General features: G+C 45.9%; 1 protein-coding gene across 1 annotated transcript in view; it reads right to left on the bottom strand.

The window, feature by feature from the left end:
- ADA2 (adenosine deaminase 2) overlaps positions 1-15,139 on the bottom strand; it is a 31,476-nt gene extending 16,337 nt beyond the window's left edge. The window contains exons 1-4 of the mRNA XM_049627020.1: positions 14,339-15,139; positions 10,712-11,078; positions 7,713-7,938; positions 6,114-6,324 (exon numbers count right to left, since the gene is read on the bottom strand). Coding sequence (XP_049482977.1) covers positions 6,114-6,324; positions 7,713-7,938; positions 10,712-11,033 — 759 coding nt within the window. The 5' untranslated portion in view covers positions 11,034-11,078; positions 14,339-15,139. The remainder of the gene's footprint in view (positions 1-6,113; positions 6,325-7,712; positions 7,939-10,711; positions 11,079-14,338) is intronic.
- Between the last annotated feature and the right edge of the window lie 893 nt (positions 15,140-16,032).

Below are 16,032 nucleotides of genomic sequence, written 5' to 3'. Positions count from 1 at the left end.
TGGGGCGGCAGATACAGAAGCCCCTGGTTTCTTGGTGCCTCAGTAAATCACCACCAGGGCCGCCTGTGCCTTGTGTTCTTGGGCTCCTGGCTTCCAGCCAAGAATCTGCAGGCTTTGTGGAAGCACCTAGGACAGGATCTGAATGTTCAAGAGCACCCCTATTTCAAGGATCAAGAGACCCTTTTCAGGGGGAGACCTGCAACTCCTCCTGGCGTCACAGCTAGACTGATTAGAACATTGCGGTGAAGCATGGTACTGGAGGAAAGTTCACAACTGGTTAGGGGATTCTGGGCAGCCTTCTGGGTTTAGGCTCACAGTGGAGATACAATCTGCCCCAGCCAATCATACCTCATAGGATCGTTGCAAGGATCAGATGAGTTAATATTTGTAAAGCACTTAGAAATGATAACTACTCAGAAAAAATAAAAAGAATAAAAAAGGAGGAGGGCACCTGGGTGGCTCACTTGGCTAAGCGTCCAACTCTTGATTTGGGCTCAGGCAATGATCTCACGGTTCGTGGGTTGGAGCCCCACGAATATTGGGCACAATGGGCTCCACACTGACAGCACAGATCCTGGTTGGGATGCTGTCTCTCTCTCTCTCTCTCTCGAAGAAAGAAAGAAAGAAAGAAAGAAAGAAAGAAAAGAAAAGAAAGAAAAGAAAAGAAAGAAAGAAAGAAAGAAAGAAAGAAAAGAATTTATAACTATTGGGTGCCTGGCTGGCTCAGTTAGAAGAGCATGCTCTTGATATTGGGACTCTTGATATTGGGATCATGAGTTTGAGCCCCTCATTGGGTGTAGAGACTACTTAAATAAATACATAAAAACTTAAAAAAAAAGGAAATGATAACTATTAATAATATTATTATCATCAATCTTATTATCATCACCAGATGTAGAAAAACAACCCAAAATCTGCAGTTATCCTAGAAAGATGAGTTACTAGAGCACCATTCATTTAACAGCCATTTACTCAGCTACTATGTGCCAGGCATATGCCCACACTTTTATGTTATCATCTCATTTAATCCTCAAAACTACAACATTAGGTAGTTCTCATTTTACAGATGAGGATTTTGAGGCTCAGAAAGCTTAAGAAACTGAGTCGTACTCCACAGTGGGAGTGAGGGCTGGAGGTCTGCCGAGTTTCAGAATCTTGCTGACCCTGAGTGTCTCCAGTCATCACAGCAGCCCATCTTTACCTTTCTGTGATAGTGACAGTTAGGGCGGCTCAATGTCTCAGCTCTGGCTGCACTTTAGAACCACCTAGGGAGAGGGAAATGCTTGGGTCTCACCCCAGACTAATTAAATCAGAATCTCTGGGGTAGAACCTCTGGGGTGGTTTGTTTGTTTGTTTGTTTGTTTGTTTTTAACCTCCTCAGGTGATTCTAATGTATAATGTACAGCTGGGGTTAAGATCTACCATTTTGTGGATTTGAAGTAAACAGCATGAATACAGCATAGTAGGATAAATGCTATTATAAAGGAGAGCAGTTAAGAGGGTCCCTCCAGTCTCGATCGTCAGTATTCTTGCAGTTATACCAGGAACACGAAACAGGGGTCACTTCAGCAACAAGCCAGGTGGAATTTTCAGTGGAGGCTCTGCCAAAAATCCAGGAAAAACCTTGGCGGGGGGGGGGGGGGGGGGGGGGGGGGGGGGGATGCGTAGAAGTGCCAATAATGTTTGTTATACAAGTGACAGCATCCAAGAAAACATCTGGGAACAACCATCGTGGGTTCTCTGCCACTGCCTGTCTCTCTCCCAAGACCCCCCGTCAATAAGTACCAGCAGGGCAATCTCCTGTTGATAATCCTCTGGGGTCTTATAAGAGCTCCACTCTGAGGACTGGCCAGGACCCAGTCTGGGCCTCAGATTCTGGCCGTGGGGGAAGGGACTGGAGCCCAGGAGATAAGACCCGCCTAGCAACTGTTGCTAAAGGCAAGTAGCCTTTGTTATCAAGCATTAGTAACACAATAGGAGGCTGAGCAGCCAGGATAGTCCATCAACATCATCCCAGGCCCTGAATTAGCCCCACTAGCAAGAAGGGGGAGGTTGTGCGGCTCAGCAAAAGAATTCCAGTGCAGACGGTTTTTAGTTGTTAATGTGTTGATGGCTCCCCCTACTCTGGCTAATGGGGGGCATTAAGGCATAGACTCTCTATTGCAAGAGGCCTTTGTTCCAGGGTCAGAGCAGAACAAATGGTCACATCCCATCCCCCTCAGCCTCTCCAGAATCCCAAATCCCAGCAGCCTTCCACCTTCTAGGATGGTGGGGGGTGGGCAGAGTGGGAAGAGAGGTTAGGAGCGAGGCAGGGTCCCCAAGTTAAATGTCCTGGAGCCCACTCAGCATGGTAAGGAGGAAATACTCCCGCAGAAAAGGGGGAGCAATGGAGCAGGAAACTGCTCCCTCCAATTGCTCAGCATCTTCCCCTAAATGCTTCTCCATCGGGCTCAAGATGAAAGTCACAGCCCTCAAACCGACCAAGACCCAAACCCTCCACAGTTTCCCCCCTCCCTCCTTTTCCCTCCACCCCCTAAGGAGCCCAGGGCTCCACCAGGATTTGACGGGCTACCTCCCCCATGCCCCACGCTGAGAAAGCTGTCGGAATGGCCCAACAGGAAGCAACCCCCGCCCCCGGCCCCCAGCAGGGGCCAGCAGCACTCTGGGTGAATCATCAGCTCAGCCAATCCTAGGGACTCTCTTTTCCCTACAGAAGGATGAGACTTACAGCAGAATGCCTTCTCTGGGGCTCCTTTTGAGATGAAGCCTGGCTGCCTTAGTGCTCAAGTCCAGCACCCTGACATCTATCCAGTCACCCAATCAAGTCACCAACGTGATCTTGGTCAAACTCTGGCTTTTCCAAGCCTCAGTTTCCACATCTGTAAAATGCAACCTTGCTATGCACCTCAAGTGCTTTGTAAAGGTCAAGGCAAAGAAGGCCTTTTCTCAAAGTGTGGTCTGGGTCAGACCATCTGCATTAGAATCACCGGGACGAGAGGAAGAGGCTAGTTAATTTTGCAGCTTCCTGGTCCTACCCAAGAGCACAGAATTAGAACCCTGGGAGGTCGGGGTCCAAACACGAATTTTAAAGAGCACCTCTGAATTATTCATATGAACAGCCAAGTTTGAGGACCACAACCAACAAGCATGATTATCACTCTTGGTGCCTCTTGGCAATATAAGATGTGGTGCCAGTCTGGAATATCTCACGATCTGACATAAATAACGAGGCAACAACTGCTCAGTGCTGAATACCCACATGACCAGGAGACAAAGAGGGGACATGCAGACAGACACGGTCCTGGGAAGGGGGTGAAAGAGGGATTGGCCAACCTACAAACCAGCCTAAGTGGGACCCAGACAGGAGGAGGGGCTTAGATGGGGGGCAGGTGGGGAGTGCATGCTTGGAGACAGAACGATTTCCTAGGCAAAAAACATGGGAATAAATTGTTCCAGGAAGCGCAGTTTCTTTCACCTTACCTAGGCCAGGCCCAGGGCCAGCTCATCTCCTACAGAAATTCTTCTCTTAAGAGTTTGTTGGACACTCTCTCTTCCTGGAAAAGGATCATTTGTGTACTCTGCTCCCAAAACCAATGGAAGCTCTACTGAGGGACAAAGGTCAGCCCCATTCCCACTTCCCAAGAACTGTGCTTAAAGCTTTAACTATCAAACAAACGTCAGATCCTGGGGGAGATAGGCACCCTTACTTGAGACCCAGCTCACCAGGACCCTCCAGGGCCTGGCCTTGAGCTAACCTCAAGGAGGGTATTAACATAACTAAGGGAAAAGTTGGGTCATTTGGGAGAGTTGAGCCTTGAGGAAGCTTTGTCTCAGAAGAAGGGAAAGGGAGCCCTGACCCACAAACTGGAATTACTGGTTCTTGGGACACGTAAATCCTTCATTAGAAAGTCCTTGAACACTTTAAATCAAACTAGGGGTAGTAAAGTCAGTTTAGGAATCCCACAGAGAATTTTTTAAAAATTTTAGAATGCAAAAATATCACAACCTGTACATTATATTGTTTCCTAGAAAGTTTCATAGATACATAGGCATACATGTGAAAACACTGTCTTCAGGATGCCTGGGTGGCTCAGTCAATCTCTCAGTCAGACTGTGAGAACTGTCTCACAGTTCATGGGTTCGAGCCCCATGTTGGGCTTTGTGCTAACAGCTCAGAGCCTAGAGCCTGCTTTGGATTCTGTGTCTCCCTCTCTCTCTCTGCCCCTCCCCTGCTCATGTGTGTTCTCTATCTTTCTCTCTCTCTCTCTCTCAAAAAAAAAACAAAAAAACAAAAAAACATTAAAAAAGAAAAAGAAAACACTGTCCTCAATAAAGTCAATTTATTTGAGCACTTTCCACCCCCCCCCCCCCCCCCGGGAATTCATTGGATTTTTCTCAAGGTTAAGTCCACTGTCATGGACTCCTGTAAATTCTCAGAGCTCAGTGACCAGGCTTATGAGGGCTCTGGTTCAACAACACATTTCTGGCTATCATTTGGCTTTAGGAAAGGCTACAATTTGCCTTCAAGGAGAGAACTTACCAATCAAGAAGCTCTAAGTGTCTGGTCTGATTGATTTTTCTCCAAAAAACAGCATTCTGCCTTTCTTGTTTATACATCTGCCTCTTATGAACTTGGTCCATGTGTGTCAGTCCTCTGGAGCTCTATCACTTCTGACTGTACAAACAATACAATTTCTGAACCTATAAAGACCATGGAATATGGTAACAAAGCCAAAATAATGCCATCCTGAGGGCCTTGCCACAAACTTGAAGGTCAGTCACCAAGGTGTTGACGCACTCAATAAATATTTCAGTGAATGAGCAGACTAGTTAGGATACAATATAGGGGAGAGCTCTATACAAAGGTTACTTTCCCCAAGCGTCTTAGAATCTTTAACCATCTCCAACGTTTGTGAGGATTCAGAAATCCTTCCCATTCCCACAATACCCAAATCCTTCCCACAAATAGTCCTCAGGGAAGTTCTCTCTAACAGATATCCCAGAGGAATGGTCTGGGAGCATCTGATCGCCTGGGGCTGCTCTCCTGAGTGAGGCCTCCCCTCTTGTGGAAGCCATCCTAGTTGTCTCCTGCTTTTAGAACAGCTCCTTCTGAGTCCACTTCATGAACTTTCCATCTGATGTCTGTGTGCAGGGCCCCCTTCCAGGCCCACTCCTCCTCTCATCTCGCAGCTTCTGCGGGAACCTCATCCCTCTCACAGTTTTAAAGATTACCTTTCTGCAGACAAATGTCAAACATATATTTCCAGGCTAGAACCCTCTCTCCTCTGGGTTCCAAAGTCATATATTCAGCAACTTCCTGGACATCTTCATAGGGATGTCTCATAGGCACCTCCATTCTACAGGTTTAAAACCATTTCTCCCTTCCCATCCAGCCCCTCCTCTTATATCCCCAATGTCACCATCAATGTCACCACCAGACAACCCAAGACGAATACCAGCCAGTTGCAGTAGAGTCCACACCACCAGAGTTAGTCAGTAAAACCTCTAGATTCCTCCTCCAGCACACGAGCTCTTCCTCATCATTGCTACTGTGCCTGTGGCCTTGTCGTCTCATACCTGTGGTCTGCCTACTCTCCCAGCCTCCATCCCCACCTCTTTCACTGGGTGACCCTCACATAGCAATCCATTCTCCCCAGGCTACCAGGATGATCCAATTGCCAGACCCAATAGCTGTCCCAGTACCAAGAGCATGATCCTGAGGGACTCTGGGAAGCTAAATTTTGATATGAAAGGAGACAGGGCAAGAAAGGTCCAGGCATGAGGCACTGCTCAGAGCCCAAGGGCAGGAAACTCTGAGCAACTGGGAGGCACTGTGTATCCGGAAGAAGGGGAGAAGGGGAGAAGTGGAGATCATGAGAAAAGATGGGATAAAAGGGCAGTGAGGGTGAAGGTCATAATTTTGTGGGAGTCAGCCAAGTACAGTTCAGGTTTCCTTGCTCATGGTCATCCCTGGAAGGACACATGTCCCCTTTGAGATGAAGGCAGCATCCAGTCCCTATCCCAATACTGGGATTGGGAGCCTGTGAAGACCTACAAGGTAACATCTGAAAGTCAAGCCAGAGCAGAGGAGAGGAGAGGAGAGGTGGGCTCACCGGGAACAGCATGGCTCTGAGCTCCAGGTAGAGTACATTGTCCTGGTAGAACTCCTCCAGTGCCTGGAAGACATAGTCTCTGAACACTGGTGCATAGTGGACAAGGCCAGAGATTGTGAAGAAGATACTATTAAACTTGGACCAGACTGCATCCTGGTTTGCATAAGCCACCTCAGGGTTCTCGGTCATCAGAGTGAAAGTCTGAAGAAGTCTGCATAAGACACAAAGAGGGTAAATTGAAGAAGTGTGTTTCAAGCCACCACCTTCAGGCATCTGCAGGAGTCCTGCCCACCTCATTTCTCTCACCCAGAAGCAAACCCAGATGCATCACAGTGAGCAGTGATGAGAGGCCAAAGAAAGCACCCCGGGCTTTCTGATGGAGGCCTCCATCCCTGAGACCTGCTTTATGCTCCTCAGGGCACAGCTCAGGTAGGATGTTCCCACCAACCAGGCTCTCTTGCTCCCCTGTGCATGTTTGGCCAGTCTGACCCCATTGCACCCTAGACTAAGCCTCTGCTAGGGGTGTTATGCACTGAATTGTGTCCCCCTAAAATCCATATGTTGAAATCCTCACCCTCAATGTGACTGTATGTGGAGATAGGTCCTTTATGGTGGTAATTAAGGTTAAGTGAGGTCATTACAGTGGGGCCCAAATAGAATAGGGCCGGTACAAGAGATGCCAGGAGTGTGCACACAGAGGAAAGGCCATGTGAGGACACACTGAGAAGGCGGCTGTCTGGAAGCCAAGGACAAAGGCCTCAGGAGAGACCAAACTTGCCAATATCTTGATCTTATACTTCTAGCTTCCAGACCAGTGAGAAAATAAATTCCCATCGTTTAAGCTACCTACTGTGTAGTATTCTGTTGATGGAAATAACTCTGACTCAGGTTTACATCCCTGAGTAGCCATTTACTAGCTGTGTGGTCTTGGGCAACTTCCTTAACCATACTGAACTTCACATTTCTTACTCATAAAGGGCAATAATCTCAAAAAAGCACTCGGTAGATGGTTCTATGATTAAAAAACAGTTATTACTTATAATATTACTTTACAAATTTGTTAGGAAGTTGCTTCATCATGTTTTCAAGCTGTTTCACCCACCAATGGACCATCATTATTCCAGGAGCTGGGAACTTTTCCTCTTGCTGGAAATTAAGCATCTAGACAAATCTCATTTGATGCAACAATAGTGTCACTTTTAATACATTTTGCGGATCAGATTGAATTTTAAATGAACCAGAAACTTACTATTTGAATGCTTTTGTGAAGCAAAGTATCCTGTAAAGTTAAAAGAAAAAGCCTCCTGATATATATATATGTGTATATATATATATATATATATATTTTTTTTTTTTTTTTTTTAAGTAGGCTTCTTGCCCAACACAGAGCTCAATGCAAGGCTTGAACTCATGACCTTGAGATCAACACCTGAGCTGAGATCAAGAGTCAAACTAGACGCTTAACTGACTGAGCCATCCAGGTGCCCTGATTTTTTTTTAAGGAGAGATTTTCATAAATGGGGTTGTACTAAGACATACCTGTACACCACCCACTACCTATGATGAGCATGTGACACATTCTTTCTGAACCACACTCACCTGTTGTCAAACTCAGTGACATTCTGTAGCTCCTTTCGATATTTCTCCAGCAAAACCCACTCCGAACACTCTGCTGGTTTAGGAGTAGGGGGTGCTGGATAAGCAAATTTGAACTTCAAGTACCCGCTTGGGGTGACACAGAAATGGCAGTGGGGCCTGTACGTGACATTTTTCACCAGCCAGTTCATACTCAGGATGCTGAAGTCATGGACGTGTAAGGCAGCCCCTGGAAAGGGAAGGAGGGCAGGGGTAGAAGTGAAGCAAAAGAGGTGAAATCCAGATTCCAGGGCTCAGAGCTGTGAGGACAGTGTAGATGGACAAGAAGGGAGAATCACAAGGTTGCCTATCTGGCAGAGTTCCCCACAACTGCACATAACATACCTTTCCCACTCCAGCGCAAAGACTTCCCAGGCCTATGTCTGCCATTATCTCCCCAGGACGGCCTGCTTTGCTCTGGTTTAAGAAGGGAGCATCCCTCACTAGTCAGAAGCCATGGTGACCTCATTCAAGAGAGGGAGCCCAGGGGACCCTGGGTGGCTCAGTGGGTTAAGCGTCAGACTTGGGCTCAAGTCATGATCTCACAGTTTATGGGTTCGAGCCCCACATTGGGTTCTGTGCTACACTTCAGAGCCTGGAGTCTGCTTCGGATTCTGTGTCTCCCTCTCTCTCTCTCTGCCCCTACCCCACTCACACTCTGGCTCTCTCTCTCTCAAAAATAAATAAACATTAAAAAAAGAGAGAGACAGGGGTGCCTGGGTGGCTCAGTCGGTTAAGCGGCCGACTTCGGCTCAGGTCATGATCTCACGGTCTGTGAGTTCGAGCCCCGCGTTGGGCTCTGTGCTGACAGCTCAGAGCCTGGATCCTGTTTCGGATTCTGTGTCTCCCTCTCTCTGACCCTCCCCTGTTCATGCTCTGTCTCTCCCTGTCTCAAAAATAAATAAAACGTTAAAAAAAAATTTTTTTTTTTTAAAAAAGAGAGAGACAGAGAGAAGCAGCCCAGGGGCACCTGTGTGGCTCAGTTGTTTAAGTGTCTGATTTTGGCTCAGGTCATGATTTCAGTTTGTGAGATTGAGCCCTGCATCAGCAATTCTGTCAGTGCAGAGTCTGCTTGGGACTCTGTCTCTCTCTCTTTCTGCCTCTCCCCCACACGTGAGCTTGAGTTGTGTGTGTGTCTCTCTCTCAAAGTAAATAAATAAACTTAAAAAAAAGTGGGGGAGGGATGAGCTTCAGCCCTTGCTCCCACCCTGGTCCTGTTTGCACAACTGTCAGTCCTCTCAGCCTGCTCCCAGCACCCACGCATTGGTTTTGCATTCCCTGCTTCCAGCCAGTATCTAGGCAGCTTCTGGCCTGCAGGCTTGCCATTGATGCCCTATGCTGCTTTCAGACCTGACACCAATCTAGACTACAGCGCTCCTCAAGTCACAGTATACACTGTCCCTCTGCTCTTCCTGCTCTGTCTTAGCACCTGGCCTTGACACGAGCCACTTAGGTGTCACAGCTGTGTGAGCTTTGGCATGTCACCTCTCTAAACCTTATGTCCTCCATCACGTGGGGATGTGACTTTACCAACTGCACAGTTGTTTCTTTGTTTTTTTAGTCTCCATATTTAACATTAAAATAAAAGAGGTATAGGGGATCCTGGGTGGCTCAGTCGGTTCAGCGTCAGACTTCGGCTCAGGTCATGATCTCAAGGCTCCTGAGTTTGAGCCCCGCGTCGGGCTCTCTGCTGACAGGTGTGTCTTCCGCTCTCTCTGCCCTTCCCCTGCTTGTCCTCTGCCTCTCTCTTTCTCTTTCTCTCAAAAATAAATATTTTTAAAAACCCAAAATGTTATAAAATAAGAGGTATAGAAAAGTCCTTGTAAGCTGCAAACTGCTATTTACGTGTGCAGGATGGTAATTTTTTTACTTCTCATAGAAATGTATATATACTGTAGACATACACTACTAGAAATGTGTTTATTCAAGAGAAACATTCACATCATACTCTGGTACCTCAGCCTGAGACGGGGCAGAAGAAGCAGATGTGGGAAAAGCTGTGAAGAAAGCAGTAGCTCCTATAGGCCTAGATACCCGCTTATGGGTGGACACATCAGCTTTGTCAGGAAAGACAGTGATGCCTGGCACCCACTCCCTGCTGTCTGTCTGAGGCAGAGTCCCCTTGGAAGCAGGGCTCTGGGTTTCCAGGGTGAAGTAGCAGCCCCCTCAGACTGCCCCCTTCCTAGTCTGTGAAGCAAGAACAAAGGTGCAGAGTAGACAAGTGGGGTTCTTGTTGCTCCATTTATTTATTTATTTATTTATTTATTTATATTAAAATTTTTTAAATGTTTATTTATTTTTTTTAATTTTTTTTAATGTTTATTTATTTTTGGGACAGAGAGAGACAAAGCATGAACGGGGGAGGGGCAGAGAGAGAGGGAGACACAGAATCGGAAGCAGGCTCCAGGCTCCGAGCCATCAGCCCAGAGCCTGACGCGGGGCTCGAACTCACGGACCGTGAGATCGTGACCTGAGCCGAAGTCGGATGCTTAACCGACTGAGCCACCCAGGTGTCCCTATTTATTTTTGAGAGAGAGAGCACAAGAGGGGGCAGGAGGCGGGGGGGGGGGGGGGGGGGGGGGGAGGAAGACACAGAGAGGGGAGGGGCGGAAAGAAAGGGAGACACAGAATCCAAAGCAGCCTCCAGGCTCTGTCAGCACAGAGCCCAATGTGGGGCTTGAACTCATGAGCTGTGAGATCATGACCTGAGCCAAAGTCAGACGCTTAATCAACTGAGCCACCTAGGCGCCCCTACTATTATTTTTTTAAGTAGGCTCCACACCCAATGTGGGGCTTGAACTCCTGACCCTCAGAACAAGAGTCACATGCTCTACCAACTGAGCCAACCAGGCACCCCTCACTGCTCCATTTAGAACAATAACAGCTCCAATAACAACACTAGCTCCAAGTTTAGTTCTCCCTACCTTCCCAGCACCCCCAAACCACCATCTCCAAACCTCTACCTTTTGGCATCTTCTTCAGGATATTAAACACCTCACTTTTCTCAATGAGAGTCTTGGCCCGGAAAAAGTGCATGCTGGGAGGAAACTTCTGGGTCCTCATCGCCTGTGTCACCTCAGCCTTTTTGAGGGCCATGAGCCTCTCATTGGCTAGCTCCTCCTGTTCGGTCAGCACCAGCTGCCCCCCCAGCTGCATCATCTTCTCTCTCATCAACAGCTGGTTCCATGCTTCATCTATGGATATGGCTGAGCAGAAAAAAGGCATCGCCACGGCCAGAAGCAGGGAGAGCAGGGCTGGCCACCCAGATGGGCCATCCACAGGCATTGGGATGCCGGAAGAGGAAATTGCTCAGATGGAAACCTGACAGGACTAAAGAAGGGAGTAGGTCAGCAAAAATGTGCAGATTTAAACGTCAAACTCTGATTTTCCTTCTACCACTCTGTTTTCAGATTACCAGGAGGCAGCATACAGAAAGGTTCTTCTCTGAGACCCCAGAGGAAAGACTTCCAAGTACAGACATGAAGGGGTTTCCCAAATAATAAGTCACCATAAGACCTTCTTTAAAAAAGTGGACCTTTTCAGCAGCAAGCCCTGCTCACACGTAGAGGAAGACATTGCAATCAGATTTTTAGTGTTTCACTTTTTTTTTTTAATGTTTATTTATTTATTTTGAGAGCCAAAGAATGAACCGTGAGATCATGACCTGAGCTGAAATCAAGAGTCAGAGTCGTTGCTTCCACCAACTGAGCCACTCAGGCACCCTGAGTGTTTCACTTTTAAAATCACCAGAGAGTAAGAGATCACAAGACATATAAAAAAGCCTCTAACGTGATAAAGAAAGTTAAAAACAAACAAAACAAACAAACAAATAAACAAACAAAACCACACATGTACAGAGAAGGAAGACAAGAGAAGGAAATAAAAGAAAAATTCAAAAGAACTATACTTAATATCCTAAGAAGGATATGAAAAGATATTGTGTCCATAAAACAGTTACCAAGAATTATTATTATTATTTTAATGTTTATTTATTTATTTTGAGAGAGAGTGTTTGAAAGGGGGAGGGACAGAGACAGAGGGAGAGGGACAGAGAGAGAGGGAGACAAAGGATCAGAAGGCGGGCTCTGTGCTCACAGCAGAGAACCCAATACAGAGCCTGAACTCAGGAACTGTGAGATCATGACCTGAGCCGAAGTTGGACCCAACAGACAGAAACACCCAGGTGCCCCAGCCACAGGGAATTATAAAAAATAAGCAGCATGAGGGGTACCTGGCTGGCTCAGTTGATGGAGCATACAACTCTTGGTCTCAGAGTCATGAGTTTGAGCCCCATGCTAGGTGTAGATTCCTTAAAAAAAAAAAAAAAAAGAAAAGAAAAAGGGACACCTGGGTGGCTCAGTTGGTTAAGTGACCAGTTCTTGGTTTTGGTTCAGGTCATGATCTGACGGTTCATGAACTTGAGCCCCAAGTCAGGCTTTGTGCTGACAGTGCAGAGCCTGCTTGGGAACCTCCCTCCCTCCCTCCCTCCCTCTCTCTCTCTCTCTCTTTTTCTCTCTGCCCCTCCCCCCACTTGATCCCCACCTCTCTCAAAATAAATAAATAAATAAATAAGAATAAATTTCAAAATAGGGGCACCTGGGTGGCTCAGTTGGTTGATTTCAGCTCAGGTCATGATCCCAGGGTTGTTGGATTGAGCCCCGTGTCATTAAGATTCTGTCTCTCTCTCTCTCTCCCTCTGCCCCTCTCCCCCTCTTCCTGACTCTCTCTCCCTCTCAAATAAAATAAATTAAATAAACAGAATGAGAAGAGCTTTTAGAAATTAAAAATACAAGAGCTGATATCTTAAAATTTACTAGCAATATTATAAGATGGAATTGAAGACCATCTTTTAGAAATTAAGATGAAATAAGAGAGAAACAAATGAGATGATTATTGGCTCAGGAAATCCAACACCCAAATAACAGATATATCAGAAGAAAAAAGAAAAAGAAAAAGAAAAAAATAGATTGGAGAAAAAAGTAAATAAGTAATACAAGAAATTAGACCAGAATGTAAGACCTGCATCTCTGGATTGATGAGACTCTCTGGGATCCTATCACAGCACGACAATTACTCAATAGTCACACCATGAGATATCATCTTGATATTTCAGAACATTAGCATTCAAAGATTCTAAAAGCTTCCTAAAAGCTGCTAGTCCAGGTTGGCAGTGAGTAAGGATTGAACAGCGGAAGGAAAGAAACTCACCTTTAGTGGTCTCCTCCTTCTAGACACTGTTAGCACTTTATCTGCTTATTTATTTGAATTATATTTATGAAATATGGGGCACCTGGCTGGCTCAGGTAGAGGAGCATGAAACTCCTGATCTCAGGGTCATGAGTTTGAGCCCCATGTTGGGTATAAAGATTACTGAAATAAATAGATATTTTTTTAAAAAAAGGAATTGTTTCTTCATACTTCATAGTAGGATATGGTATCCTGGAAAGAATCAAGACTATAAATTGGAAGACCTCAGGATCAGTCCCAAATTAGGATGTCTTTAAATATGAGACCTTGGACAAACTGTGTAGTGTCTATGGGTCTCAGTTTTCTCATCTGTGAAAAGGGCAAATTATACTTGATCAGTGGTCCTCAAAGTGTGATACATGTGTCATTAGTGATACATGATATCACTGTTTAGGTTGAATAAAAAAATTTAAAAACAAGTTAATTTAAAGAAAGATATGAAATAAATAGAAATGCAGGGATATGATGAAAATGGAAAGCTTGCTAATCATTGAAATACATTATCTCCAAGGTCCTTTCCAGGGCTAACATTCAATTATTCAATGGTACATCAGACACCAACAGGGGATTTTAAGAAGGAACTGGATACTATTTACTCTAGTACCACAGCTATGGTAGGGTAACTACCCGAATCAGAGAGTTGGACTTTTGAGGAACCCCCTCAACTTCATGAAGTCTTTGACTCTGTCTTGAGGCTACAGTGTTTGCCAACAGCTAAAACCTCTAGGACAAGAGGAGAGTGACATTTGTGTCACCATCCCACCCATCTCATGCTGTGTCTTCCAATCGACAGCCCCAGCCCCTTCCCCTCTCTCCTTACTAACACATAACAGAGGCCACTAAGTTCCTAAATCTCCAACTCTGTCCTCTCCAAGGACACCAGAAGTAGCTGTGTGCCCCAACATCTAGCAACTTCTCCTGGTCTGACAGATAAAAGTTTATCTAACACTGGTCCAGGACCAGACTGCTCAAGCATAAGGAGAAATAATCCCTGTGATAATTACTGCTATGCTTACTTCATCTCTCTCCTCATGAAAAGTTTCTTTTACTTTTAAAAGAGGGTGCATGAAAACTCTATAAAAATAGTTTGTTCCCAGAGTAAGAACGAGGAAACGGACCATGTGCATCTGTGACTCTGAGTGAATGTCCTTGGGCCCACAACCATTTTCAAAAGCCTGTTGTAGAGAAAGGCTATGCACTGCCTCCGCACTGAAAGTCACAAACTCACCTAAGGTAGGGGGCAGGGAGGCTGCTGCCAGGGAAACAAAGCCCAAGTGCCCAGCTTCCCAGCTACCTACTGGAACCTCATGAGCTGGACCCCCACCCCAGGGGATCCCAGTTACCTCAGAGCAGCTCCAGAAACTGCAGACTGTTTGCTGAGTCCCCCGACAGCTGTGTCAGAAGCACCAGAAAAGCTCACCATCCTCTTTTCACTTCCTGTTGGGGCAGGTTTCACTTCCTCTCAGCCTCATGTTGCTCCGGTCTCCAAAGAGAGGCAAGGAAGATAGTCTGGCAGAGCTGAGGCAACAAGTAGGCCTGCGTGTATGGGTTTACGTTTGTGTGCGTGTGTGAGCATTTATGCACTTGTGGGGTGATTTATGTGTGTGTTTATATGTGTTCAGGTGCATTTTGTGGCAGGTTTTTGTGTGCATCTTTGTGTATGTGCATGTGTGTGCATGTGGGTTTATGCATGTGGGGATTATGTATATGTTTGTGGGGGCAGTTGTATGCATCTTTGTATGTGTCTATGTGAGTTTATATGCACGTGTGGGCTTATGTATGTTTTGGGGGAAGATATATGGGTGTTTGTGTGCAAGATGTCATTGTAGGGTCCAGAACATAGCTTAGACAACAAGCACCACAAAGAGGTACTCCAAAATCTGCTCATAAACTTTGGGCAGTATACCCCTCCTTAAAATGTGACTGTCAATTGTGGGGCAACCCACTAAACAGCGGGTAAAAAAGTAGATATAATAGAAGGTACGTTTTAGGGGGAAAATCAGGGATCTGGAAGCACAGCAATTGAGGAAATAAGGAGGGGTGAGGCAGGAGCTAGGGAGTAAGGAGGAGAGGCCAGAGGCAAGAGGGATAATGGCTCCTAAGGGAGAGCTGAGAGAACTGAGCCTGGCCATTCGTAGCTGTATGACCTTGGCCTTGTTATTTAAGCTCTCTATATTTCAGGGGTGCCTGGGTGGCTCACTGAGCAACCAACTTGGGCTCAGGTCATGATCTTGGGTTTGTGAGTTTGAGCCCCACGTAGGGCTCTCTGCACTCAACACAGAACCTTCTTCAGATCCTCTGTCTCTGTCATTCTCTGTCTGCCCTTCCTGCTGGTACGCTCTCTGTCTCTGTCTCTCTCTCTCTCAAAAAAAAAAAAAAAAAAAAAAAAAAAAAAAAAGACTCTCTATGCTTCAGTTTCCTGATCTGAAAGTGGAAGTCATAAAAGCAATGACTACGTGGGTGCACTGTGAGAATTAAATGAAGAATGTGTGCAAAGTTCCTGGTGCATAGTAAGTTCTCAAGAAACAGTAGCCATTACTATTACGGGAAATAACTATCGTGATAGATCATCCAGTTCAAGGTAAATAAGACATGTGAGACTGTACCAGTGACTTCTACAGCACATGCCTGCCATGTGCCCCTCTCCTTCCCAGCCCTGTCTCGGGCCGTCTGCCTCCAAAGACACCCACAAATCCTCCAGCACTTCCACTTCTGCATCTCCTGAACAAATGGAACTTCAGGGGCCCCTGACATCATCTTCTCCAAACAGTAAAAAGGTCATCTGTTTCATAAACAGCAAGAAATTCGCAAGTGAAAACACAGAGGAACTAAGAATTCCCTCATCACAAGTTCAACGTTAACTTGTTCAAAAGTCAGTGAAATCAAAAGAAACAAACAGGTAGTAAAGACAGACAAAATTGACTAAAGTACAAGGGTAAGAGGGCAAATTGCCAAATTGTGAACATAAATCACTGGAATATTTTTTAGGATACCAGATCAGAGCTAAAGATAAAGCTTTTCTTGGTGCATCTGGGCA

Source organism: Panthera uncia, chromosome B4 (assembly GCF_023721935.1).
Source record: "Panthera uncia isolate 11264 chromosome B4, Puncia_PCG_1.0, whole genome shotgun sequence".
In the NCBI taxonomy this organism is placed as follows: domain Eukaryota; kingdom Metazoa; phylum Chordata; class Mammalia; order Carnivora; family Felidae; genus Panthera; species Panthera uncia.
The sequence above is the reverse complement of the archived record's forward strand: the minus strand, read 5'-3'. Positions and strand labels throughout refer to the sequence as shown.